Source organism: Molossus molossus, unplaced genomic scaffold (assembly GCF_014108415.1).
Source record: "Molossus molossus isolate mMolMol1 unplaced genomic scaffold, mMolMol1.p scaffold_m16_p_22, whole genome shotgun sequence".
In the NCBI taxonomy this organism is placed as follows: domain Eukaryota; kingdom Metazoa; phylum Chordata; class Mammalia; order Chiroptera; family Molossidae; genus Molossus; species Molossus molossus.
In genome coordinates, this window is record NW_023425358.1 from 21,145,384 (window position 1) to 21,169,862 (window position 24,479).

At 40.0% G+C, this 24,479-nt stretch overlaps 1 protein-coding gene across 20 annotated transcripts in view; it reads right to left on the minus strand.

Annotated features, from left to right (window-relative positions):
- The window catches only part of MTMR3 (myotubularin related protein 3), a 160,979-nt gene that overhangs the window by 53,912 nt on the left and 82,588 nt on the right, over positions 1 to 24,479 (minus strand). For 17 of the 20 annotated variants that reach the window (XM_036276206.1, XM_036276202.1, XM_036276201.1 and 14 more), the window contains 3 exons: positions 23,749 to 23,803; positions 12,557 to 12,641; positions 128 to 217 (listed from right to left, as the gene is read on the minus strand). In XM_036276206.1, the coding sequence (XP_036132099.1) occupies positions 128 to 217; positions 12,557 to 12,559 (93 nt within the window). In that variant the 5' untranslated portion in view covers positions 12,560 to 12,641; positions 23,749 to 23,803. Of the gene's footprint in view, positions 1 to 127; positions 218 to 12,556; positions 12,642 to 16,096; positions 16,199 to 23,748; positions 23,804 to 24,479 lie in introns of all 20 variants that reach the window. The other 3 variants (XM_036276204.1, XM_036276203.1, XM_036276199.1) reach the window with 1 other exon arrangement.

Here is a 24,479-nt window from a genome sequence, read left to right on the forward strand (position 1 = left end):
ATGTACATGGTTTAGGAAAAAAGATATATATACATTATCCAGTATAATACTTCAAACCGTTAGCTCTGCTATATTATTACTATGATGCTAAATACTTATTTTACAATCAAAAGTGGACTGAAATTACCTGAAGATTCTCATCCTCCCGGATCAGCTGCTTTCTGGGAAAGATCTGATTGGCCTGGATGCACTCAAGGCTGTGCCGAGTCTCTTCATCCTAAAAAAACCAAAACCTTTAAATAATTTCAAAACTCAAAAATAAATAAATAAATAGCCCCAGCTGGTGTGGCTCAGTGGTTGAGCACTGAGCCATGCACCAAGAGGTGGCTGGTTCAATTCCTGGTCAGGGCACATGCCCAGGTTGTGGGGGCATACAGAAGGTGGTCAATAGATGTTCTCTCTCATCCATGTTTCTATCTCTCTTTACCTCTCACTTCCTCTCTCTAAATTCAATAAAGAAAAAAAAATTTTTTTTAAATAAATAATTTCAAAACTTGACCTGGCTGGTTTGGCTCAGTGGTTGGAGCGTCAGCCCACGGACCGAAGAGTCACGGGTTTGATTTTGGTCAAAGGCACATGCCTCAGTTGTGGTTCAGTCCCTGGCCCCATTCGGGGCCATGCAGGAGGCAGCCAATCAATATGTCTCTCTCACACTGATGTTTCTCTCTCTCTCTCTCCCTTTCCCTCTCTCTCTCTCTTTCTCAATCCCTCCCTCCTACTCTGTCTGAACATAAATGGAGAAATATCCTTGGGTGAGGATTTTTAAAATAAATAAATAATTTCAAAACTCCCAGTCATCCATATTTGGTTTTTCTGCCATATTTTAATAGTGTAATTACAATGAGAGTTCAGTGACCAAAGTTAACAAGCAAGAAATGTCAAGAAAAAAGAATTCATTCCCCAAAGTATTCCATCTGATATATATCAGGCACCTCTACTTAAAAGAACACACTGATGGCCCGGCTGGTGTGGCTCACTGGTTGAGCATCAACCCATGCACCAAGAGGTCACCAGTTCAATTCCCAGTCAGGGCACATACCCAGGTTGTGGGCCCAATCCCCAGTGCAGGGCATGCAGGAGGCGACCAATCGATGTTCTCTCTCATAGATGTTTCTATCTCTTTCTCTCCCTTCTTGTCTCTCTAAAATCAATAAAGGATAAATAGTTAAAAAAAAAACCAAAAAAAAAAAAAACCCTGCCCTGGCCAGTTTGGCTCACCGGTTAAAGCGTTGGCCCACGGACCAGAGTCCCAGGTTCAGTTACCCCTAAGGGCACGTACCTCGGTTGCAGTTTGTCTCCGCCCCAGTAAAAGTCGTGTGGGTGGCAGCCAGTCCATGTGTCTCTCTTACATCGATGTTTCTCTTTCTCTCTTCCCCCCCTCTCCCTCCCTCTCCATCTGAAGATAAATGCAAAATGTCCTCAGATGAGGATAAAAAATAAATAAAATTTTTTTTTTAAAAGCCCTGGCCTGTTTGGCTCAGCAGTTAGAGCCTCAGCCCGTGAACCAGAGAGGCCCGGATTCGGTTCCTGCTAGGGGCACATACCTTGATTGCAGTTTGTCCCCAGCCCCTGTTGGGGTCGTGTGGGTGGCAACCACTTGATGTGTCTCTCTCACAGTTGATGTTTCTCTCTCTTCCTCCCTCTCTCCCTTCTGCTCTATCTGAAGATAAATGCAAAAATGTCCTCGGGTGAGAATAAAAAAAAAAAGAAGAATGAAATGATGTGGTAGCTGGAATTTTGTCTCAAGCTGGAGAGGAAAAGGTAAGGAGGAAGTGAGTGGGGCAAAAATTAAACAGGATTGTCCATGACGGATAACTGATAAAACTGGGTAAGTAGGGGTTCACTATACCATTATGTCTACTTTGGTTATATATATATGTGTTAATTTCCACAATAGAACGTTTTTAAAAAATGTAAAGCTTAAGAACTGAATTTCTCAAACTAAAAACATGTCTGAGCCACTACCCCAAGTTTAATGTCTTACATTACAGAATAGATTTATTTCCATTAACACAATTTCAAAAAAACAGCAATAAATTCTAATCTAAATGGTACATGAATTGAACTAATTATAATTTGTATTAAAAGGTAGTTTTTTACATTATAAATTCTTATGGTATAAGAAGACAGGAGAGAAAAGCAATATAATGGAAAGTGTGAGTGTAAATTATGATGCACACAGTTTACAGAGCAACTCTAAGATCAAAAGCCTTATGCTCAGCTGCCAGCACTAAGAATTATAATCACTAGTTAGTGAATGGACATTTCTGCATATGCTACTTATCACAACTCCAACAATTCTATCTCCTCAAAGAAAGAAATAAAATCCTATCTATAAATAACACTTAAGGTTTTACCAAAGAGCAATCTTAATCTTAAAACCATAATACTCTACTAGTGTAGTTCTCAAAGTAAGGTCTATAGATTCTGAGACTCTTTCAGGTGCTCTATGAGGTCAAAATCACCTTCACAATAATACTAAGATATTATTTGCCTTTTCCCGTTGTATTGACATTTGTACTAACAATGCAAAAATAATTGATGGGTAAAACTGTACAATCAAGTCAGTGGCACCAATTTCACTTAAAAAGAAAAATGATAAATTTTATTAAATCTTGACTCTTACATAATGTCCATGTTTTATAGGAAATACACATGAAATATTTCTCCTGCATACTGAAGTATTATGGTTGTTTCAAGGTAAAGCACTTGTGCAACTGCTTCAGCTACAAGCTAAATTAGCCACTTTTTAAATTAAGTACCATAGCCCCAGCCAGTTTGGCTAAGCGGTTGAGCGTCGGCCTGAGGACCACGGAGTCCCAGGTTCAGTTCTCGCTGAGGGCACGTACCAAAAAAAGAAAAAAGAAAAAAAAAAAACCATAGCCCTGGCCGGTTTGGCTCAGTGGTTAGAGTGTCGACCTGCGGTCCAGAGAGACCCGGGTTCGGTTCCCGCTAAGGGCATGTACCTTGGTTGCAGTTTGTCCCCGGTCCTGGTTGGGTCGTGAGGGTGGCAACCACTCAATGTGTCGTCCCTTTCACATCGATGTTTCTTTCTCTCTCTCTTCTTCCCCACTCTATCTGAATAAAAAATGGAAAAATTGCCCATCTGGTATGGCTCAGTGGTTGAGCACCAACCCATGCACCAAGAGGTCGCTGGTTTGATTCCCAGTCAGGGCACATACTCAGGCGGTGGGCCAAATCCCCAGTGGGGGGCATGTAGGAGGTGGCCAATCGATATTCTGTATTATGGATGTTTCTATCTCTCTCTCCCTCTCTCCTTCCTCTCTCTCTAAAATCAATAAAGAAAAAATTTTAATTAAGTACCATTAAAATTTTTTTTACTTTTCAATTATAGTTGACATACATTATATTAGTTTCAGATGTACAACATAGTAATTAGCCATTTATGTAACCTACAAAGTGATCACCCTAAGTCCAATACCCATCTGACACCATACAGTATTATTTGACTATATTTTCTGTGCTGTTCTTTACAACCCCATGATTGTTTCTCTAACTGGCAATTCATACTTCTTAATCCCTTTAAGTACCATTTCTAATTGGAATAACAACTGACAAACTATTGTAATTCAGATTTAAGCATTTAGCAGATCTTTTCTCCAACTAATATTATTTGCCAATGATAAAGCTTTTAGGTGAAAATTAGATTTTTGGAAAACCTGTCATCTGCCACCATGAACTTCAGTTTCCCAACATTTAAAAAATTTTCTAATGAGATCAGTGCTGACACTATGATTTTTAAAAGAAAGCATATAGTGAAATATACATTTGGAAGATCTGTGTTACTCAATGAGCCTTGTTTTTTTTTTTAAATCCTCACCCGAGGACATTTTTTGCATTAATCTTCAGATAGAGCATGAGGAAGAGAAAGAGAAACATCAACGTGAGAGAGACACATCGAGTGGCTGCCACCCACACAACCCCAACCAGGGCCTGGGACAAACTGCAACTGAGGTACGTGCCCTCAGCGGGAACTGAACCCAGGACTCTCCAGTCCACAGGCCAACGCTCTAACTGCTGAGCCAAATCAGCCAGGGCTAAAAAAATCTTATTTTTGTTTGTTTTTTTGTTAATCCTCATCCAAGGATATTTTTCCATTGGTTTTTAGAGTAGAAGGGTGGGAGAGGGGGAGGGGGGGGGAGGGGAGGGGGAGGGGGAGGGGGAGGGGGAGGGGAGGGGGAGGGGGAGGGGAGAGGGGAGGGAGAGGGAGAGGGAGAGGGGGAGGGGGAGGGGGAGAGGGAGAGGGAGAGGGAGAGGGAGAGGGAGAGGGAGAGGGAAACATCCATGTGAGAGAGACATTGATTGGTTGCCTCCTGCACACACCCTGACCAGGGCCAGGGATAGAAACTTCAACCTAGGTACATGCCCTTGACCAGAATCAAACCCACAATCCTTCGGTCTGCTGGCCAATGCTCTAACTACTGAGCAAAACTGGCTAGGGTGATAAAAGATCCATTTAAACTGTGAGACAAACCAATGGTTTTAATGTAACAGATTACAAAAGTTCACTGATATGGTTTCAGATTCTATATTGCAACTAACCTTTAAAGACCTATTACATGCCAAGTTTTGGTATAGTATACAGAAGAATATACACAATTATCTGAAAAAAAACTATTAAAATATACTTCACTTTTCTAACTTCTTATATGTATGAGGCTGGATTTACTTTATATATTTCAAACGACATATTGTAATAAATTGAATATGAGAATCCAGCTATCATTCATTAAGCCAAATACTAAAGAGATTTTTTTTAATGTAAAATGACATTTTCTACTATTTTGGGATGAGGAAATAGTTACTATTCACCAAAAATGTTATTTCTGTTGCCCTGGCCAGTATGGCTCAGTGATTGAAGCATCAACCCAATGAGTGGACCAATGAGTCACAGGTTTGATTCCAGCCAAGGGCACAGACCTCGGTTGCCGTTCGTCCCCAGCCCTGGTTGGGGTCATGCGGGAGGCAACCTGTTGATGTGTCCCTCTCATATCTATGTTTCTCTCCCTCCCACTCTATCTGAACAGAAATAAAAAAATATCCTTGGGTAAAAATTTAAAAAAAGGTATTTCTGTTAATATTATACTGGGTTGTTATTATTTTATATATTTATGGACCTTTTAAAGATTTCTCAGCTTTAATTTCTAATACAGTAAATATTGACAAACATGTCCCACATAAATAAAAGCTCTTTGAGGTCCTCAATAAATTAAGACTATAAAAAGAGATCCTCAGAAGAGGGTTTGAGTACTGCTGCTATACTATACTCCAATATTAAAAACCAATTAAAGCCCTAGCCATTTGGATCAGTGGTTAGAGCATCAGCCCGCAGACCAGAGTGTCCCGGGTTTGGTTCCTGCTAAGAGCACATACCTCAGTTGCAGTTTGTCCCCAGCCGGGTTGGGGTTGTGTGGGTGGCAATCTCTCACATCGATGTTTCTCTCTCTCTTTCCCCCTCTCCCTCCCGTTCTATCTGAACAAAAAATGGAAAAATGTTCTTGGGTGAGGATAAAAAAACAAAAACAAAAACAAAACAAAGCCTGGCCAGTGTAGCTCAGTGTTTGAGCATCGACCCTATGCACCAAGAGGTGGCTGGTTCAATTCTAGGGCGGGGCACATGCCCAAGTTGTGGGCCCAGTCCCCAGTGGAGGGCATGCAGGAGGTAGCCAATCGATGTTCTCTCTCATTGATGTATCTCTCTCCCCCTCTCCCTCCCTCTCTCTCTAAATCTCTCTCAATATCTCTCTCTCTCTCAAATCAATAAAGAAAAGAAAAGAAAAGAAAAGAAAAGAAAAGAAAAGAAAAGAAAAGAAAACAAAACAAAACAAAACAAAACAAAACAAAACAAAACAAAACAAAACAAAACAAAACAAAGCCAGGCTGGTATGGCTCAGTGGTTGAGTGCTGACCCATGCACCAAGAGGTCACCAGTTCGATACCCAGTCAGGGGCACATGCCCAGGTTGTGGGGCATGCAGGAGACAGCCAATTGATGTTCTCTCTCATCGATGTTTCTATCTCTCTCTCTCTCTCCTTCTCACTTCCTCTCTCTTTCTCAAATCAATAAAGAGAAAACATTTTAAAAAATAAATCTCTCTCAATAAAGGAAAAAAAAAATGATTAAAGCTGTTTCATTTGAAGTCAGGCTTCTCAAAACCATTCTCTTACTGCTAATCTATGACAGGTAGAGCCATACAGAAATTTGAATAACAATCACCCATAATACTAGCATCTTTGCTACTAGCTGACTGAACCCATTTCATCCCCTCTAAGAGGCCATTTTATCTTGAGGCACAAGTTTTTTAGGTTCTTTTAAAAAATTTGATATTTAAAAGGTAGAAAGAAATTATTAGCTTCAAATTCTAAAAATAAAATGGTAACAATGTTATAAATAGTTCATGAAATGCTACAAAAATTACAAAATTTTAGTTAAATACAGACTTTTGATGTTTGTAAAATGGCTCCACTCCTATCAACATCAAAATAATTTGTCAGGAGAGCTTTATGTCGATCTGTTCCACTGTATGCTCATTAAACAAACAACACAAAAAAACTTTTCCCACCCAAAAATTTTTCACAAAGAAAGGGTTTATTGAGCCATATGCTAGCCAGAAAAGGACCAGGTCCTAGGGCATTAAGTCTAAACCACCAACAGCAAGCAGCATTAAGTCAAGGCACCATGCCCATCATCCTTGATGAGCACTTTTATACATCATGTTATGGTAAAGAAAAAATGTAAGTTGTTTTGAAAGAATTTACACTGCTACAGATAAGGAGGTGTGAAAAGGTAAAGTGAGGGCAGTTCTATGAGGAAGACATATTTAATACTTTAGATTGGTTACCGGCAATAGTCCTGCAAGTTCATGCATATGCAGGATACTGTGGCATCTTGTGGTTGGCTAATAGGGGAGGTTGATTCAAAGCTCCAACTTATATTCAGGAATGTGAGCAGTCTTTTGTTAGCTGGATCACAGCTATTAACTGGTTATTCCTGTCTGGTTAATTCCTGTCTCTCACTTTGTAGCCGCTGTAATTTAATTTAGAACATCTTGAAATTTTTCTCTTATCCCTTTCCACTTATTTCCTCTGAGGTCAATGAGTGAAGGAATAATAAGGGACAGTCATATTTGAAAGGAACTCATTTTTCTATAAGTGTTAGCTTTCTTTTTAACCAATTCTATCTCCATTCATAAGAGGTAGCTCTTGACTTAACACTGAGTATTTCCACTTAGAACTTAAGAGAGAATATCTGAAAAATCTTGAATTTAGGAAGATTTTTCTCATAAGCCAATAGGGGATAGGTGAAAATATGGGGGAAAGCTTTTTTTAAAAATGACATAAAAGTACATTGTAAAACATGCCTTCTCAGCATCACATTAACTTTTTAACTCACATAAATGTCCTAAACTTTTATTCTCTTGATGATCATTTTACAGAGGTACCCATTATTTACGTGACTCCTTGACCTATTTTACTGACCTTTAAAATTGTACAAAATTGAAATTATGTAACAGGCTTTAAAAAAAAACTAGAAGCTGTCCTGGCTCAGCAGTTAGAGCGTCGGCCTGCGGTTCAGAGAGACCCAGGTTCGGTTCCCACTAAGGGCACGTAACCTCAGTTGCAGTCTGTCCCCAGCCCTGGTTGGTCGTGCGGGTGGCAGCCACTTGATGTGTCCCTTTCACGTTGATGTTTCTCTCTCTCTCTCTCCCTCCCACTCTGTCTGAACAAAAAATGGAAAAATGTCCTCGGGTGAGGATAAAAAAAACACACAAAAAACTAGAAGCTATAATACCATTTCACTCTTGCTGGTGCATTCACCTGAGTACTAATCTAAGCCAATGTATATAACCAAAGAAACTACTGAAAATGAAATGAATGATTTTCAACATGAGAGAACTGAAAATTAGGCCACCAATGCAAAAATGAATTTAATCCCCAAGGATTTAATTAAAATTAGGATAAACTACTTATTGACTTTCTAGAAGAATGACAAATCAAAAAAACATTACAGTTGAATTAACTGCCTAATTTCTTCCAGTTTTTTAACTTCATAAGTAAAAAGGAGGCCAAACTTGAGATAAGAGCAAGGAGTTGGAAGGAGACAAAGGGAGGGAAGAAACAAACTAGCAAGTGTTGGTATGATATGAAGCTTGGAAAAAAATTTCTCCTAGACTATCAGCAGTATTTTATTAGTACTACATAAAATTCGTACGATTTCCTGGTACTGCCAAGGAACACCAAGCATTGTGGAATCTGGCATTCTTAGTCTCTACAAGCTCCATAAAAGTCAGAAAGATCACCTACAAAATCTTGAAAAAAGATCCATCACCATGGTTTCAAGGCTAGTTTCTGCTACTGGCTAACCTATGCAGGTAAGCCCTGGACGGTGTGGATCAGCGGTTAGGGCATCGGCTGCCCACAGAAGGGTCACCTGTTCAATTCCCAGTCAAGGGCATATGCCTGGGTTGTAGGTTCAAGCCCTACCCCATCAGGGCACCTGTGAGAGAACCAATCAATGTTTCTGTTTCTGTTTTTCTTTCTTTCTCTCCTCCCCCACCCTTCCTTCCACTCGCTCTCTAAAAATCAATGGAAAACATATCTTCAAATGAGGATTAACAATAACAACAAAATTAAATAAATAAATAAACTATGCAGGTAATAGAGGTAAGGCCACACCTGAGAGGGGAAATCAACGTTAGAGATAAATATTTCAAGAACATGGGGCCCAGTCAGTGTGGCTTAGTTGGCTGAGCATTGTCCCATGTACCAGGGGGTTGCTGGTTAGATTCCAAGTCAGGGCACATGTCTGGTTTCAGGTCCGATCCCCAGGAAGGGGTATGCATGAGGCAGCCGACATGCATGTTTCTCTTTCTCTTTCTCTCCCTCTCCTCCCCCCCACCACCCCAGTCTGAAATCAATTAAAAAGAATTTTAGCCCGGCCAGTGTAGCTCAGTGGTTGAGCGTCAACCCATGCACCAAGAGGTCGCCAGTTCAATTCCTGGTCAGGGCACATGCCCAGGTTGTGGGCCCAATCCCCAGTGGGGAGCATGCAGGAGACAGCCAACCGATGTTCTCTCTCATTGATGTTTCTATCTCTCTCTCCCTCTCCCTTCCTCTCTCTCTAAAAATCAATAAAGAAAAAAAAAATTTTAATAATTGTTTTAAATAAAAAGAAAATCTTATGTTTAAAAAAAGTAAGACAGAACATGGGGAGCAGAGTCAAAATGCCTATTAACTAAATTCAAATATAGAATTCAGAATATAAAAACAAACAAAACTCTACCTTCTCCTAAGTGAAATGAAATGTGCGTATGAACACTTGGCAAAATGTAAAAGTGAGCCCTGGCTGGTTTGACTCGGCGGTTAGAGCTTCAGCCTGTGGTCCAGAGAGACCCAAGTTCAGTTCCCACTAAGGGCACATACCTTGGTTGCTGTTTGTCCCTGGCCCTGGTTGGGGTTGTGCGGGAGGCAGCCACTTGATGTGTCCCTTTCACATCGATGTTTCTCTCTCTCTCTTCCTCTCTCTCCCTCCCACTCCATCTGAACAAAAAAATGGAAAAATGTCCAAAACAAAAAGGTAAAAGTGAAAGTAACTATCAGTCCCATTGTCAATTCCAATCACTATTCTTAAGGCTGTTATTGAAGACCATCAAAAATACAATTTCCCTTGAGATGTGCTTGAGATGACTCAAATATAATCCAGAGGTAGGGGTGAGGGAGTAAGAAGAAACAAGTGTAGCCATGAATTGATGATTACTGTAGCCAACTGATGAATATGTAAGGATTCATTATACTATTCCCTCTTTGTATGGCTTGAGATTTTTCATAACAAGACATGAAAACATATTTTCCTAATGCTTAACCTCCCAAAAAAGACAGGCTTTTTTTTTTGGTACGTGCTGCAAGCGAGAACAGAACCCAGGACACTCTCTCTGGTCCACAGGCCGACTCTAACCACTGAGCCAAACCAGCCAGGGCGACAGGCTTTAATTAATTAAATCAGTGGTTCAACTTATAAAATGTGATATATGGCATAAAATGAGCATTAGGAACTAATGAATCAACGTGAGAAAAATTTTAATTCACTTAGTAATGAGCAGAACAGAAAATTATGTTTTAACTCCAACTATATGAAATACACATATGGAAACAGGACTAGTTAGAAATAAATATAACCATGGGTTTTGGTAGTAGAACTGTAAATGAGTATTTGTAAAAACGTATTATAATGCTGCTTTATGACAAAAAAAATGTTTTAAAGACACATGGCCATACTGCTCCCCAACTACTACACAAAGAAGCATCTCCAGAGACCCCAGCAACACCAGGATGAAGCCCACATTGTTGCTAGCTATGTGGAATACAATGAGGACAACCCCTAAGTACAGAACAGAGCTGCTTTAATAAGCTGATCTGCTATTCATTAGCACTGGCACACATACCCTGTAAATATTAGGAAAATACTTTTTCAGTTCATTAAAAATTCTGTGGGAGCCCTGGCCGGTTTGGCTCAGCGGTTAGAGCGTCGGCCTGCGGTCCGGAGAGGCCCGGGTTCGGTTCCCGCTAAGGGCATGTACCTCGGTTGCAGTTTGTCCCCGGCCCTGGTTGGTCGTGCGGGTGGCAGCCACTCGATGTGTCCCTTCACGTCGATGTTTCCCTCTCTCTCTCTTCCTCTCTCTCCCTCCCACTCTGTCTGTACAAAAAATGGAAAAATGTCCTCGGATGAGGATTAAAAAAAAAAAAAAAAAAAAAAAAAAAATTCTGTGGGAAAATCAATATAATAAAATATAGTCTAGAGAAATAACATTAAAAGCTCATCAGCCTCTGAAGAGGGGGTGGGGGTGGGGGAAGAGATGAACCACAGAACTTATATGCATGTACTCACAACTGATGGACACAGACAACAAAGTCAGGGATGGGGTGGCGAGGTTGGGGAGGAGGGTGTAAATGGGGAAAAAAGGAGAAACAGCTGTAACAAAAATAAATTAATAATAAACAAATAAATAAACTGTTAAAAAAAAAAGTTCATCAGTGTTTGGGTCTAAGATACATAGTTGTTATGCCCATAAACTAAAAAAAATTGACCCAGCTTGAGAGCAGTAAACCTTTCTCCTCCTTTTAATATGACATTTCTGCACAACTAGTTTTTCTGTTTTAGTTTGTTTTTCATTTTAAAAAGCATTTTCCATCCATGTCCCTAATGAAGCTTGAAATTAACATGGCCTTTTCAATTCCTTCTTTGTGCAGCAGCATGAAAAAGTTTACATCTAGGAAACCACAAGGTAAAAGCAGGACAATGTTACAGAGGACCATTCTTTTCTAAGCCTTAAAGCTCTATTTATATATTCTCAGGATTGATAGAAATGTGGCTGACTCACTGCTGCATCTTTTCTGCCTGGACTTGGCCTGGGTTCTAAATGGCCCACAAGTCACTGAAATGTCCATTAAATGCTCTTTATAGTCAAAGATGTGGGCAGGGGTGTGCAGAGCTGCTTCACCTTCTTTGGGATAAAAATACTAAATTAAATAGAATGGGGAAGGTAGGGGATTGCTTGTATCCAGATAGGTAAATTCATAAAGAATATGTGTATGATCATAATTCTCCTACACATCACACACATACACACACACACACACACACAGATGCACACAGTTTTCACTATATCTGGCTTCCTAGAAAAGGAGTAAGAAACCTAGAGTCCAAGAATCATGGGTTTTAGTCTTGACTCCATTAACTACCTGACTGAAGAGAAACAATATCTAACTCACAGAATTAAAGTTAAGAGGTAGCTTTAAGCCCGGTTGGTATGGCTCAGTGGTTGAGCATCGACCCATGCACCAAGAGGTCACCGGTTCAATTCCTGATCAGGGCCATGCCTAGGTTGTGGGCCAAATCCCCAGTGGGGGGGCACATGCAGGAGGCGGCCAATCGATGTTCTCTCTCATTGATATTTCTATCCCTCTCTCCCTCTTCCTTCCTCTCTCTAAAATCAATAAAGAAAAAAGAAAAAAAAAAGAGGTAGCTTTAATACACTAGAATAATCAGTAATTATTACCATTAAGTAAACAATCAAAGAAAGGAGACAAGCCCTGGCCGGTATGGCTCAGCAGTAACAGCGTTGCCCGCAGACCAAAGAGTCCCAGGTTCAATTCCGGCCAAGGGCACATACATCAGCTGCAGTTCATCCCCAGCACTGGTCGTGTGGGAGGCAACCAATTGATGTGTGTCTCTTTCTCACTGATGTTTCTCTCTCCTCTCTCTCTCTTCCTCCCTTCCTCTTCCTTGCTATATCTGAAGATAAATGGAAAAATGTCCTCGGGTGAGAATTTTAAAAAGATATATACACATATCTCCTCAGGTAAGGATTAAAAATAAAAACCAAGGGAGGAGAAAAGAAGAAAGTTCTGGGAAAGGAAAAGTAAAATGGTTTCTTATAACAACAAAAATGGGTAACTATGAATATATTAATGTGCATTTAATTGTCAGGATAGAGTTCAATTCCAATTTTCTTGTTATTTGCTTTTTATTTACTTACCATGACAGAAGGCCCAGATAAGGAGGAGAGATCCCCGTCCCTTCTTCAGTGTCTGGCAAAGCTTTTCTTTCCTTTATGCCTGGATCTTTAAAAAAGAGAGGAGAAAAAGAGACAAAATTGGCAATTTCCCCCTAGTTGGCAATACCCTAATTAAAGGAACTGCATATACATAGACCCAAAGAAAGACCTGACCAGAGTCAGCCAAGAAAATGTTGAATATTACCCAGCTAATTCTCACTAGTCAAATGCAAACTCCATATGCCTTTGTGAAAATCCTCCTGGGTCCTAATCTATTTGGGCAAAAAAGTAGCACAAGCTCACATTTCTAATGTTGCTAGTAATAAAACAAAGTTATAAACCCTGGGTGAAAATAATAAAGCAATAATAATTAAAATCAACATGCAAGTACAAAAACAATATTCTTGTAATATTATAAAATGTTTTATCTGTAAATTCAAAATTGATCCCCCTATCTGTGGGAACCAAACTGGCTTAGGGGGCAAAATATGAAAAAAATTGCCTTATTGCCCCTATATGCTATACTCATCTGAAAATTCACTTAAACTGTGGTAATCTCTTTACTAGGCTTTTAAAAATGACAAAAGGGGTGAAAAGGAATATCCAATCAGAAACTTAAAGATACGCTAGTAAAAGCATTATTAATCCTTAAGAAGTTGCCTTTAAAAAAAATTCATTTCCTATAAAGGCAGCAATTCTGGTTTGCTAAACTTCCACGGATACGGGGTTTTAGGGAGTCTGAAATTTGATATTCCAAGTAAACTCTTTCAGACCAGTTAAGTAAGAGAATAGAGGACAATAAAGCAGCAGGGCCCAGAACATATGGAGTTTTGCACAGCTGTGAGGAAAGGAACAACATGACAGTTCTGGCCACTGGGTGGGAATAAACTAGAATTTGGGGGGGATGGTGGATTCAGAAGCACAGGACGAAGCAGAAAGATAAGTTAGAAGGCAATAATCACTAAAAGATAACAGTGATAAAAATGGTAGGATATTACTGGATTCTGGATATATTTTGAAATTACCACTCATAGCATTGGAATTAATGAATTGTATAAGAGAAAAGTCAAACTTTTTGGCCTCAGCAAATGGAAATAAGGATTCACATTTACTGATGGGGGGAAGATCATTAAAAAAAATAGATTCTTGCCCTGGCCAGTTTGGCTCAGCAGTTAGAGTGTCGGCCCATGGTCCAGAGAGATCCGGGTTCAGTTCCTGCTAAGGGCGCATACCTCGAATGCAGTTTGTCCCTGGCCCTGGTTGGTCGTGCGGGTGGCAGCCACTCGATGTGTCCCTTTCATGTTGATGTTTCTCTCTTTCTCTCTTTCTCTCTCTCTCTTCCTCTCCCTCCCACTCTACCTGAACAAAAAATGGAAAAATGTCCTCGGGTGAGGATTAAAAAAAAAAAAGGATTCTTGTCCGGCCAGTGTGGCTCAGTAGTTCAACGTCAACCCATGCACCAAGAGGTTGCCGGTTCAATTTCCCTTCAGGGCACATGCCCAGGTTGCGAGCCCAATCCCCAGTGGGGGGCATGCAAGAGGCAGCCAATCGATGTTCTCTCTCATTGATGTTTCTATCTCTCTCTCCCTCCCTTCCTCTCTTTCTAAAGATCAATAAAGAAAAAAAAAATTGGGGGGAAAAATTAAAAAGCTTAAATATATAATTTAAGAAAAAAAAAAAAGGATTCTTGCCTTGGCCAGTCTGGCTCAGCAGTTGCACACAGACCAAAGAGTTGTGGCTTTGATTCCAGCCAAGAGCTTGTACCTCCCTGGCCCTGGTGGGGTCGTGTGGGAGGCAGCCAGTTGATTATGTCTCTCTCACATCAATGTTTTCTCTTTCTCTCTCTCTTTTTTTTTTCTCTCTCTCTCCTTCCCACTCTGTCTGAAGATAAATGGAAAAATATCCTCAGGTGAAGATTAAAAAGATTTTCCACTCTATGCAGAGATACAGGATGGAGAACAGGGAATCAGATGTTCTGTTTAAGACACATCATGTTTAAGATGCCTAGTAGATACTCAATTGAAGACAACAAGTAGAGAGTTAAATAAACCAGCCTGGAAATAAAGATGGAAGCTAGAGCCCTGGCCGGTTTGGCTCAGCGGTTGGAGCGTCGGCCTGCGGTACAGAGAGACCCGGGTTCGGTTCCCGCTAAGGGCATGTACCTCGGTTGCAGTTTGTCCCCGGCCCTGGTAGGTCGTGCGGGTGGCAGCCACTCGATGTGTCCCTTCACATTGATGTTTCTCTCTCTCTCTCTTCCTCTCTCTCCCTCCCGCTCTATCTGAACAAAAAATGGAAAAATGTCCTCGGGTGAGGATTTAAAAAAAATAATAATAAAGATGGAAGCCAGAGGTATTAATATAAAATGTGAAAGACAGTATGTGGATGGCATTAAAGCTAGTTAATTTTGGAATAAGTACGTAAGACCAAGGACAGCAATTATGGGTGCTCCACTGTTTAGAGGCTGGAAGGATGAGGAAAAACTATGTGATTAAGAAACAAACCTAGTGAGAATCATCATTCTTACCATTCTGCAAACCCAAAACAAACCTTTGTGATTTGACCTAGTTCAAGAACAACAATTAGCGTAAAATTATCTCATTTATTCATTCATTTCAATAAATATTTATTCAATATCTATTACATTCCAGGCACTGTTCTAGATTTGAGGGAGACAACTGTGAACAAAAAGTCATGAAACTCAATTTTACTACATGTTTTCCCCATCACAAACAAACAAATAGCTATGTTCATTTCAGGTTGCTGTAAGTGTTACAAGAAGATAAAACAGTTTAGGGATAGGGAGTTATACGTAAAGGCCTAGATGGGGGGCTAAGAAAGATTAAAGAATTGAAGGTCAGAAGGAGAGATAAGAAAACAGGTAAAGCCCTGGCCGGTTTGGCTCAGCGGTTAGAGCGTCGGCCTGCAGTCCAGAGAGACCCGGGTTCGGTTCCCACTAAAGGCGCGTACGTCGGTTGCAGTTTGTCCCCAGCCCTTGTTGGTCATGCGGGTGGCAGCCACTCAATGTGTCCTTTTCACATCGATCTCTCTCTCTCTCTCTCTCTCTCTCACTTCCTCTCTCTCCCTCCTATTCTATCTGAACAGAAAGTGGAAAAAATGTCCTCAGGTGAGGATAAAAAAAAACAGGTAAAATTGTTCAAAGAGGTGCTGCTTAATGCATCTGACTAAGGAAAGAAACTTTCTTTATGAAGTCCTAAATCATAAGACAAAGTCAGGATCATAGGTAATTCTGCAACCAATATGAATCTAGCAGCTGGTGAAGGTCCTTATAGAAAACAACAAAGAGCAGATATGATCGATCCTTAAAAAATATTCAGCAACTGACCTGCCAAATGTAGGTCCCAGAGAAGTAATTATACTATCACCACACAAAAGAAAGAATCAAGTCTTTGCTGTTAATCTAATAGAAGTAGTTTAACACTTAATTTTTAGTTATGATAGTAATGTATGCTACTTATAAGAAATTTTAAAATACAAGTGTAAAAAATAAACAATTATACTCACATACTGCTTGTGGAAATGTAAAATGGTACAGCCTTGGAAAATAACCTGGCAGTTCCTCAACAATGAAACACAGAGCTACCATCTGATTCAGCAATTCTATTCCTACATATTTACCCGAGAGACAAAAACATATCCACACAAAAACTTGTACACGTTTATTTATATCAGCATTATTCAAAATAGTCAAAAGATAGGGGAAAAAACAAGTGTGCACTGATGGGATTAATAAATAAAACATTGTATATGCCAAAATGGAATATAGTAAGCCATAAAAAGGAATGAAGTACTGATATATGCTTCAATATAGGTAAATCCTGAACACATTATGTTAAGTAAAAGAAGCCAATCATAAAAGACCACATATCGTATGATTCCATTATATGAAATGTCTAGAACAAGGAAATCTAGAGAGACAGATAAGTGGATTGATGCTTCTTTTTCTGTTGTTAATCCTCAACCCCGGATATTTTTCCCATTGATCTTCAGAAGAAGTGGAAGGGGTGGGGGACATCAATTGGTTGCCTCCCGCATGTGCCCCAACTGGAGCTGGGGATTGAACCTGCAACCTAGTTACATGCCCCTGACCGGGAATCGAGCCCAATACTCTCTGGTCTGTGGGCTGATGCTCTAACCACTGAGAAAAACCAGCCAGGGCAAATTAATGATTATTTAGGGCTTGAGGGAGATGAAAAGTTAGGAGGATAATAACTAGATTAACTAAAGTGTATGGAGTTTCTCTCTGAAGTGATAAAATGTTATAAAATGGACTGTGGTGATAGAGGCACAACAATGGGAATATACTAAGCCACTGAACTATATACATTATACAGATCAAATTTCGTTATGTGAATTATATCTCAATTAGTATGTTTTTTAATTTTTTTCTTTATTGATTTGAGAGAGAGAGAAAGGGAGAGAGATTGGCCACGTGTCCTGACCAGGAATCAAACTGGTGACCTCTTGGTGCATGGGACAACACTTAATCCACTGAGCCACACTGGCCAGGCAGTATGTTGTTGTTTTTTTTAAAGTAGAAGTTCCCTTCTCACTCTTTGCTGCCCTTCACCTACACATATGTACAATCACCATGAACTAATTTCTAATTCTGTCCAGACACTTCTATATGCATATACAAATATATAATCTACCAAGAAAAAAAAAAGGAGGGTCATACTGTATTCATTGATCTGCAACTTTTTTCTTCAATTAATGTATGAAATCCTTCCTGTGTCAGTACATACTTTCAGATGGCAGTTCAGTATTCCTTTTATTTTTAAACCTCACCTGAGGACACTTTTTCATTTTTTGTTCAGACAGAGTGGGAGGGAGAAAGAGGAAGAGAAAGAGAGAGAAACATCGACGCAAAAGGAGCACATGGACTGGCTGCCACCCACATAACCCAACCAGGGCCCGGGACAAACTGCAACCGAGGTACGTGCCCTTAGCGGAAACCGAACCCAGGTCTCTCCGGACGGCAGGCCAGCACTCTAACCGCTAAGCAAACTGGCCAGGGCCAGTATTCCATTTTATTCCCATATACCGTAACTTAACCATTCATAAATTGCTGAAACATTTAGGTAATAACCATCCTTGCCCACATCTCTGAACAAATTGTTTCTGTAGCACTGATTCTTAAAAAGTAAATGTACTGCCCTAGCCAGTTTGGCTCAGCGGTTAGAGCATCGACCTGCGGTCCGGAGAGACCCAGGTTCGGTTCCCGCTAAGGGCACGTACTTTGGTTGCAGTTTGTCCCCGGCCCTGGTTGGTCGTGCGGGTGGCAGCCACTCGATGTGTCCCTTCACATCGATGTTTCTCTCTCTCTCTCTCTCCCTTCCTCTCTCTCCCTCCCACTCTATCTATACAAAAAATGGAAAAATATCCTCAGGTGAGGATGATAAAAAAAAAAAAAAAAAGTAAATGTACTAAGTGAAAAGATATACACTTTTTTGAGGGGGATGGGATCATTAATTACCAAAGACATATTTTTCTTCTATTTATGAAAAATAATTCACCAACAGTTATCAACTTGATAGTTTTTAATGTTCTATAATTTAAAAGGTTAAAATAAATGAATTATTTATATTAATTATGAAGCCCTTTTTCCTATGTGCACAGAAAAATGATACAATGATTGTTAACAGCGAGGGAATAGAGACTTTGAGTTTATATACTTTTTTTCTTTCTTTGTTGATTTTTTGGAGAGAGAAAAGGAGAATGAGAGAGAGAAACAGCAATGAAGGAGAACACAGATTGACCGCCTCCTGTATGCCCCCCATTGGGAACCAGGCCCACAACCTGGGCATGTGCCCTGACCAGGAATCAAACCAACAACCTCTTGGTGCATGGGTTGACACTCAACCACTGAGCCACACCAGCTGGGCAAGTTTACATACTTTTAGAATTACTTTACATTTGTAATTAGGAAAATAAACTTTTCTACAAAAGATTTTTTTTTTATCCGCACCCTAGGACATTTTTCGATATTTTGTTCAGATAGAGTGAGACGGGGGGGGGGGGGGGAGACTGAGAGAGATTGAGAGAGAGAAACATCGACATGAAAGGGACACATCAAGCAGTTGCCACCCACACAACCCAACCAGGGCCAGGGACAAATTGCAACTGAGGTACCTGCCCCTAGTGGGAACCAAACCCGGGTCTCTCCAGACCGTAGGCCGATGCTCTAACCACTGAGCAAAACCAGCCAGGGCTCTACAAAAGATTTTTAAAAAGAAACAAAATAACATTGCATTTTGTTGGGGGGTGTGCAGGAGGCAGTGGATCAATGTTTTTCTCTCACATTGATGTTTCTCTTTCTCTCTTCTCGTCCTTCCTCTTTCTCTAAAAATCAGTAAAACTTTTTTTTTTTTTTAAATCTAGGATGTAGAGCAATAGCTCTGAGAGCAAATGAGATATGTCCTGAGTCTGCCATATACTAACTCTATGACCTTGAAGGCAAGTCATGCTACCTGAGTCTCTGTTCTTTATCTGTACAACAACAAAACAACAGCTACATCAAAGAATTGTGAAAATTAAAAAATAATGTACAACCCAGCCAGTGTGACTCAGTGGATTGAGCGTCATCCCATGGACTGAGAGGTCCTGGTTCGATTCCAGGTCAGGGTACATGCCCAGGTTGTGGGCTCAATCCCTAGGAGGGGAGAGCCAATCCATGTTTTTCTCTCACGTTGATGTTTCTCTCTTCCCCTTTCTCTCTCTCTAAAAAATCAATTAAAAATATTTAATAATAATAATACATATATCATGCTTAGTATAGTTACTGGCAAATAGAAATAAGCACTTTTTAAATCATTCATTAAGATATTCCATTACATACAAGAATTTGGGCCCTGGCCGGTTTGGCTCAATGGTTAGAGTGTCAGCCTGCAGTCCGGAGAGACCGGGGTTCGGTTCCCGCTAAGGGCACGTACCTCAGTTGCAGTTTGTCCCCGGCCCTGGTTGGGTGGCAACCACACGATGTATCCCTTTCACGTCGATGTTTCTCTCTCTCTCTCTCTCTCCCTCCCACTCTATCTGAATAAAATATCAAAAAATGTCCTCAAGTGAGGATAAAAAAAAAGAGAATTTGGATAGGACAGTTCCTACCATTGTCCTCTTTACACACACACACACACACGTGTGTGTGTGCGCACATTCTTCATACATACCGTTACTTATTTTTTTCTGAATCATTTAAAAAAAGGTTGTGGCCCTAGCCAGTTTGGTTCACAGGTTAGAGTGTCGGCCCGCAGACCAATGAGTCATGGGTTCAATTCCAGTCAAAGGCATGTACCTCTGTTGCAATTCATCCCCAGCCCTGATTGGGGTTGTACAGGAGACAACTACTCGATATGTCCTTCTCATGTCGATGTTTCTCTCTCTCTCTTCCTCTCTCTCCCTCCCACTCTATCTGAACAAAGAAACAATCAAAGAAAAATATATCCTCGGGTGATGAATGAATGAATGAATGAGGGTTGTATACACCATGCCTCTTTACCCATTACTACTTCAGTGTATACAATACTTTAATCTACCTTCTGTATTCCAAAGTATCTAGTCTAGGATCACATATTAAATCTAACTGTCATATCTCTTTAGTGTCCTTTATTCTGGGGCCAATATTATATTAATTCAAATAATATATTTCATGGCATCAAAATTAATTTAATAATCTCACATCTTTCACTCCAAACCTAGACCATGTTTCTTCAGATAACAGAACACTTTTTCATTCTGTTTTGCAAATATAAGTCTCAGATGTCTTATCTAAAATTAATAATTCTAAAGTTAAAAATCCATTAACATTTACATGACAATGACAATGTAAAAATTAAACACTGCAGAACCAAATAACAAGTTAGGATTACATTTCCTTCTTTAAGGGTCTAACATGCACCTCACTGGGACAAATGAAGTATAAGATTCTTATTCCAAGCATCAGCGTTAAATGTTTTCTCTTTTCTTAACATGTGTATGAGATTTGACAGCTGGGATCTGCAAGATTATCTGGACTGCACCATCAATACCACCCCATGGATGTGACTTCTGAGAAACTTTTACAAAAGTAAAATACCTTTTAATTTTCCTATTCAATGTGGTATCTCATCTTTCAGGCACTTGTTAAAGAGAAATTACTCAATTCTTCATTCAATAACTGAAGCTTACACTTGCAAACAATAACTCAACCAAGTGAGATACTGAGCAACTTGAACTACAAGGACACAAAGTATGTATACTACATAAATCCTTCACTACAAAAAAAGATGGGGGAAATGGTATCGTGAATCAACAAGATTATAATGGGGCCCTATTAGAATCACAGAATCACCCTGGCCAGTTTGGCTCAGCTGTTAGAGTATCAACCCATGGACCAGAGAGTCCTGGGTATGGTTTCCACTAAGGTGCCGGCACGTACCTTGGTTGCAGTTTGTCCCCGGACTCGGTTGGGGTCATGTGGGTGGCAGCCAGTCAATGTGTCTCTCTCACATCAATGTTTTTCTCTCTGTCTTCCCCCCTCTCACCCTCCTGCTCTATCTGAAGATAAATGCAAAAATGTCCTCAGGTGAGGATAGAAAAATAAAAGAGAACCACAAACTCTATTCTTCTTCATTCTTACCCAAAAAACACCCAAACCAAAAAACAAATTCTAATTAAAATGAAATTATAGTGAGAAGACAGTGGTATCCCAGGACTTAGTAAATATTTATGTAAATTGAAAATTCAAATATGAGGATAGGTCTTACCTTCAAGGTGTTGACAATCCTATATGTGTAACAAACAGATAACTATTATAATGCAGTGTGTGATAACATGTAGAAATATGATTCCATGGGGATATAAAAGATGAAGAACTCAATTCTGATCCAGGCACTCAAGGAAGGGTTTATAAAACACGAGCTTTTGCTCTAGCTGGTTTGACTCAGCAGTGACAGCATCTGCCCGCAGACCAAAGAGTCGTGGGTTCAATTCTGGTCAAGAGCACATACCTCTGTTGTGATTCATCCCAGCTCTGGTCAGGGTCATATAGGAAACAACCAATAGATCTCTGTCTGTCTATCCTTCTGTCTCTCTCTCTCTCTTCCCCCCTCCCTCTCTCCCCTTCTATCTGAAGATAAATGGAAGAATATCCTCAGGTGAGGATTAAAAAAATAATAATAATAAGCCCTAGCCGGTTTAGCTCAGTTGTTAAGAGCGTCGGCCTACGGTCCAGAGAGACCCAGGTTCGGTTCCTGCTAAGGGCACGTACCTCGGTTGCAATTTGTCCTCGGCCCTAGATGGTTGTGCGGGTGGCAGCCACTCAACATGTCCCTTTCACATCGATGTTTCTCTCTCTTTTTCTCTCTCCCTCCCACTCTATCTGAACAAAAAAGAGAAAAATGTCCCCCAGTGAGGATTAGAAATAAATATTAATAATAATAATAATAAATAAAATAAAACATGCCCTGGCCAGTTTTGCCCAGTGGTTAGAGTACTGGCCTGTGGACGAATGAGACCTGGGTTCAATTCCAGGCCAAGGGCAAGCACCTCAGTTGTGGTTCGTCCCCGGCCCTGGGCGGGGTTGCTCGGGAGGCGCCCAGTCGATGTGTCCCTCTGGCGTCGATGTTTCTTTCTCTTTCTCTCTCCCCCCCTAACCCCTTCCCCACCCCCAATCTGCCTGAAGATTGATGGAAAAATGTCCTTGGGTGAGAATAAAAAATAAAATTTAAAAAAATAAACAAAACACCAGAGCTTTTAATAGTTGAACCAGTCAAATTCTGATCTACTTGATAAAGGGGCAACAGAAACATAAGAGAAGAATAAGACCCAAAAAAAAGCACACTGGAGAATATGTGAGGGATAAGTAGGCCAATGTGGCTGCAGCAAAAGGTGCTGTAGATGTATGGGGAAAACAGGTGACTAATTGCAGATGTTTTTAAAGCCCACTTGTGAAAAGTTTAAAACGCTAAAGGTGTTGGAACAAGGAAATTATATGGATCTAAAAACATAGAACCAAAGCAACAATTTCTCTTTTCAATAACATTAGATTATAATTTCCTAAATTAAGCAGATGGCAGAAACAAAAGGCAGTAATAAAGACTTAGGTAGTAATAGATACACACAGTTCTATGAAAAATACAGGACTGGAATTAATATTCACACTGAGGACAGAACTAACAAATTTTTAGAACTTGTTTCCTAGTTAAACATCAGATTAGTACTACTAAGTCTAGTAATGTGGCCTTACTTTTCATACAGATATATAAAAACAATTTAAGAAAATTCAAAACAAGAATCAAGTTTCAATTTAAATTTTTTTTTCTTATCCTCACCCGAGGACAATTTTTCATTTATCTTCAGATAGAGTGGGAGAGAGAGAGGGAGTAAGAGAGAGAGAAAAATATCAATGTGAGAAAGACATGGACTGGCTGCCACCCACACGACCCCAATCGGGGCCGGCTGGAGATAAACTGCAACCGAGGTACACGCCCTTAGCAGGAACTGAACCCAGGACTCTCCAGTCCACGAACCGACACACTAACCACTGAGCCAAACCAGCTAGGGCTCAAGTTTCAATTTAAAAGAACTCCACGTTGTAAAGGACTGTTTATTTTATTTATTTATTTTGTTATTATTTTTTTTAATCTTCACCCAAGGACACTTTTGCATTTATCTTCAGATAGAGTGGGAGGGAGAGAAGGAGAAAGAGAGAGAGAAAAACATCGATGTGAGAGAGACACATCTACTGGTTGCCACCCACACAACCCCAACTGGGGCTGGGGACAAACTGCAACCAAGGTATGCGCCCTTATTGGGAACCAAACCAGGGACTCTCTGGTCTTCAGGCCAATGCTCTAATCACTAAGCCAAACCAGCCAGAGCAAGGACTGTTTATTTTAAACAAAAGATTAGGGCTACAACTCACGTAATCTCCACTTAAATACAAGTTTCCAGACACAACATATTGTATTATGGCACAATTATATATGAAAAAAGCAATCTTGCTTGAGTCCCAGTAAAAAAACATGTTTAAAGATTTAACATTAAGGTGAAAATATAAAAGCTCATCTAAATAATTGTATACATAAACAGATCCCCCAAATTAATCTGTAAATTCTTTTTAGCTGCCTCAAAACAGCACAGTGGGGCAGGGGGTGCGGGTGGGGGTGTTCACTTACCAAATGAAGTTTGTCCCAAGAACTTTTTTTGTACTAGAAGGTTTCACAAGAAAATCTGCAAAAGAAAAATCAGTATTTTTATACAATGAAAAATAGGATCCTAAGAATCAAGTTAAACCACTTAGATCTGCTCACAAGACTTTTCTCTACAAGTTAGATTGCCAGGATAATACATTGTTTTTTAAATTGATACAATGTAAACTATTTAGTCAACTGCAGATTTTAGAATGTTTAATTGCACAAAATGGACCCAATCAGGCCTCAACATACCTTTAGAAACTGCAGAACTATACAGATAAAACTTTCCAGGAACCTACAGGTACTCCTATTTAAAGGTTTTCCTCAATCAATAAAGCATCATTCTAATGGATTCTCATGTAAACCTTTGCCACTACAAAAACAAGTACTTTTAAAAACTATGATTACAACAGCCGTGGTTCAGTGGTCAAGAGTGTTGGACCAAGTACCAAAGGGTCTCAGGTTCAATTCCTAGTCAAGGGCATGTACCTGGCTTACAGGTTTGGTCCCTGGACTCACAGCAGGGACAAGTTCAGGAGGCAACCAATTGATGTGTCTCTCTCACACAGATGTTTCTGTTTCTCTTTCTCTCTCCCTTCCTCCCTCCTTCCTTCCACCCTTCCTTTTATTCTCTCTAAAAATCAATGGAAAAATATCCTCAGGTGAGGATTAACAACAACAACAACAAAAAACATGATTATAAGAGATCTAGG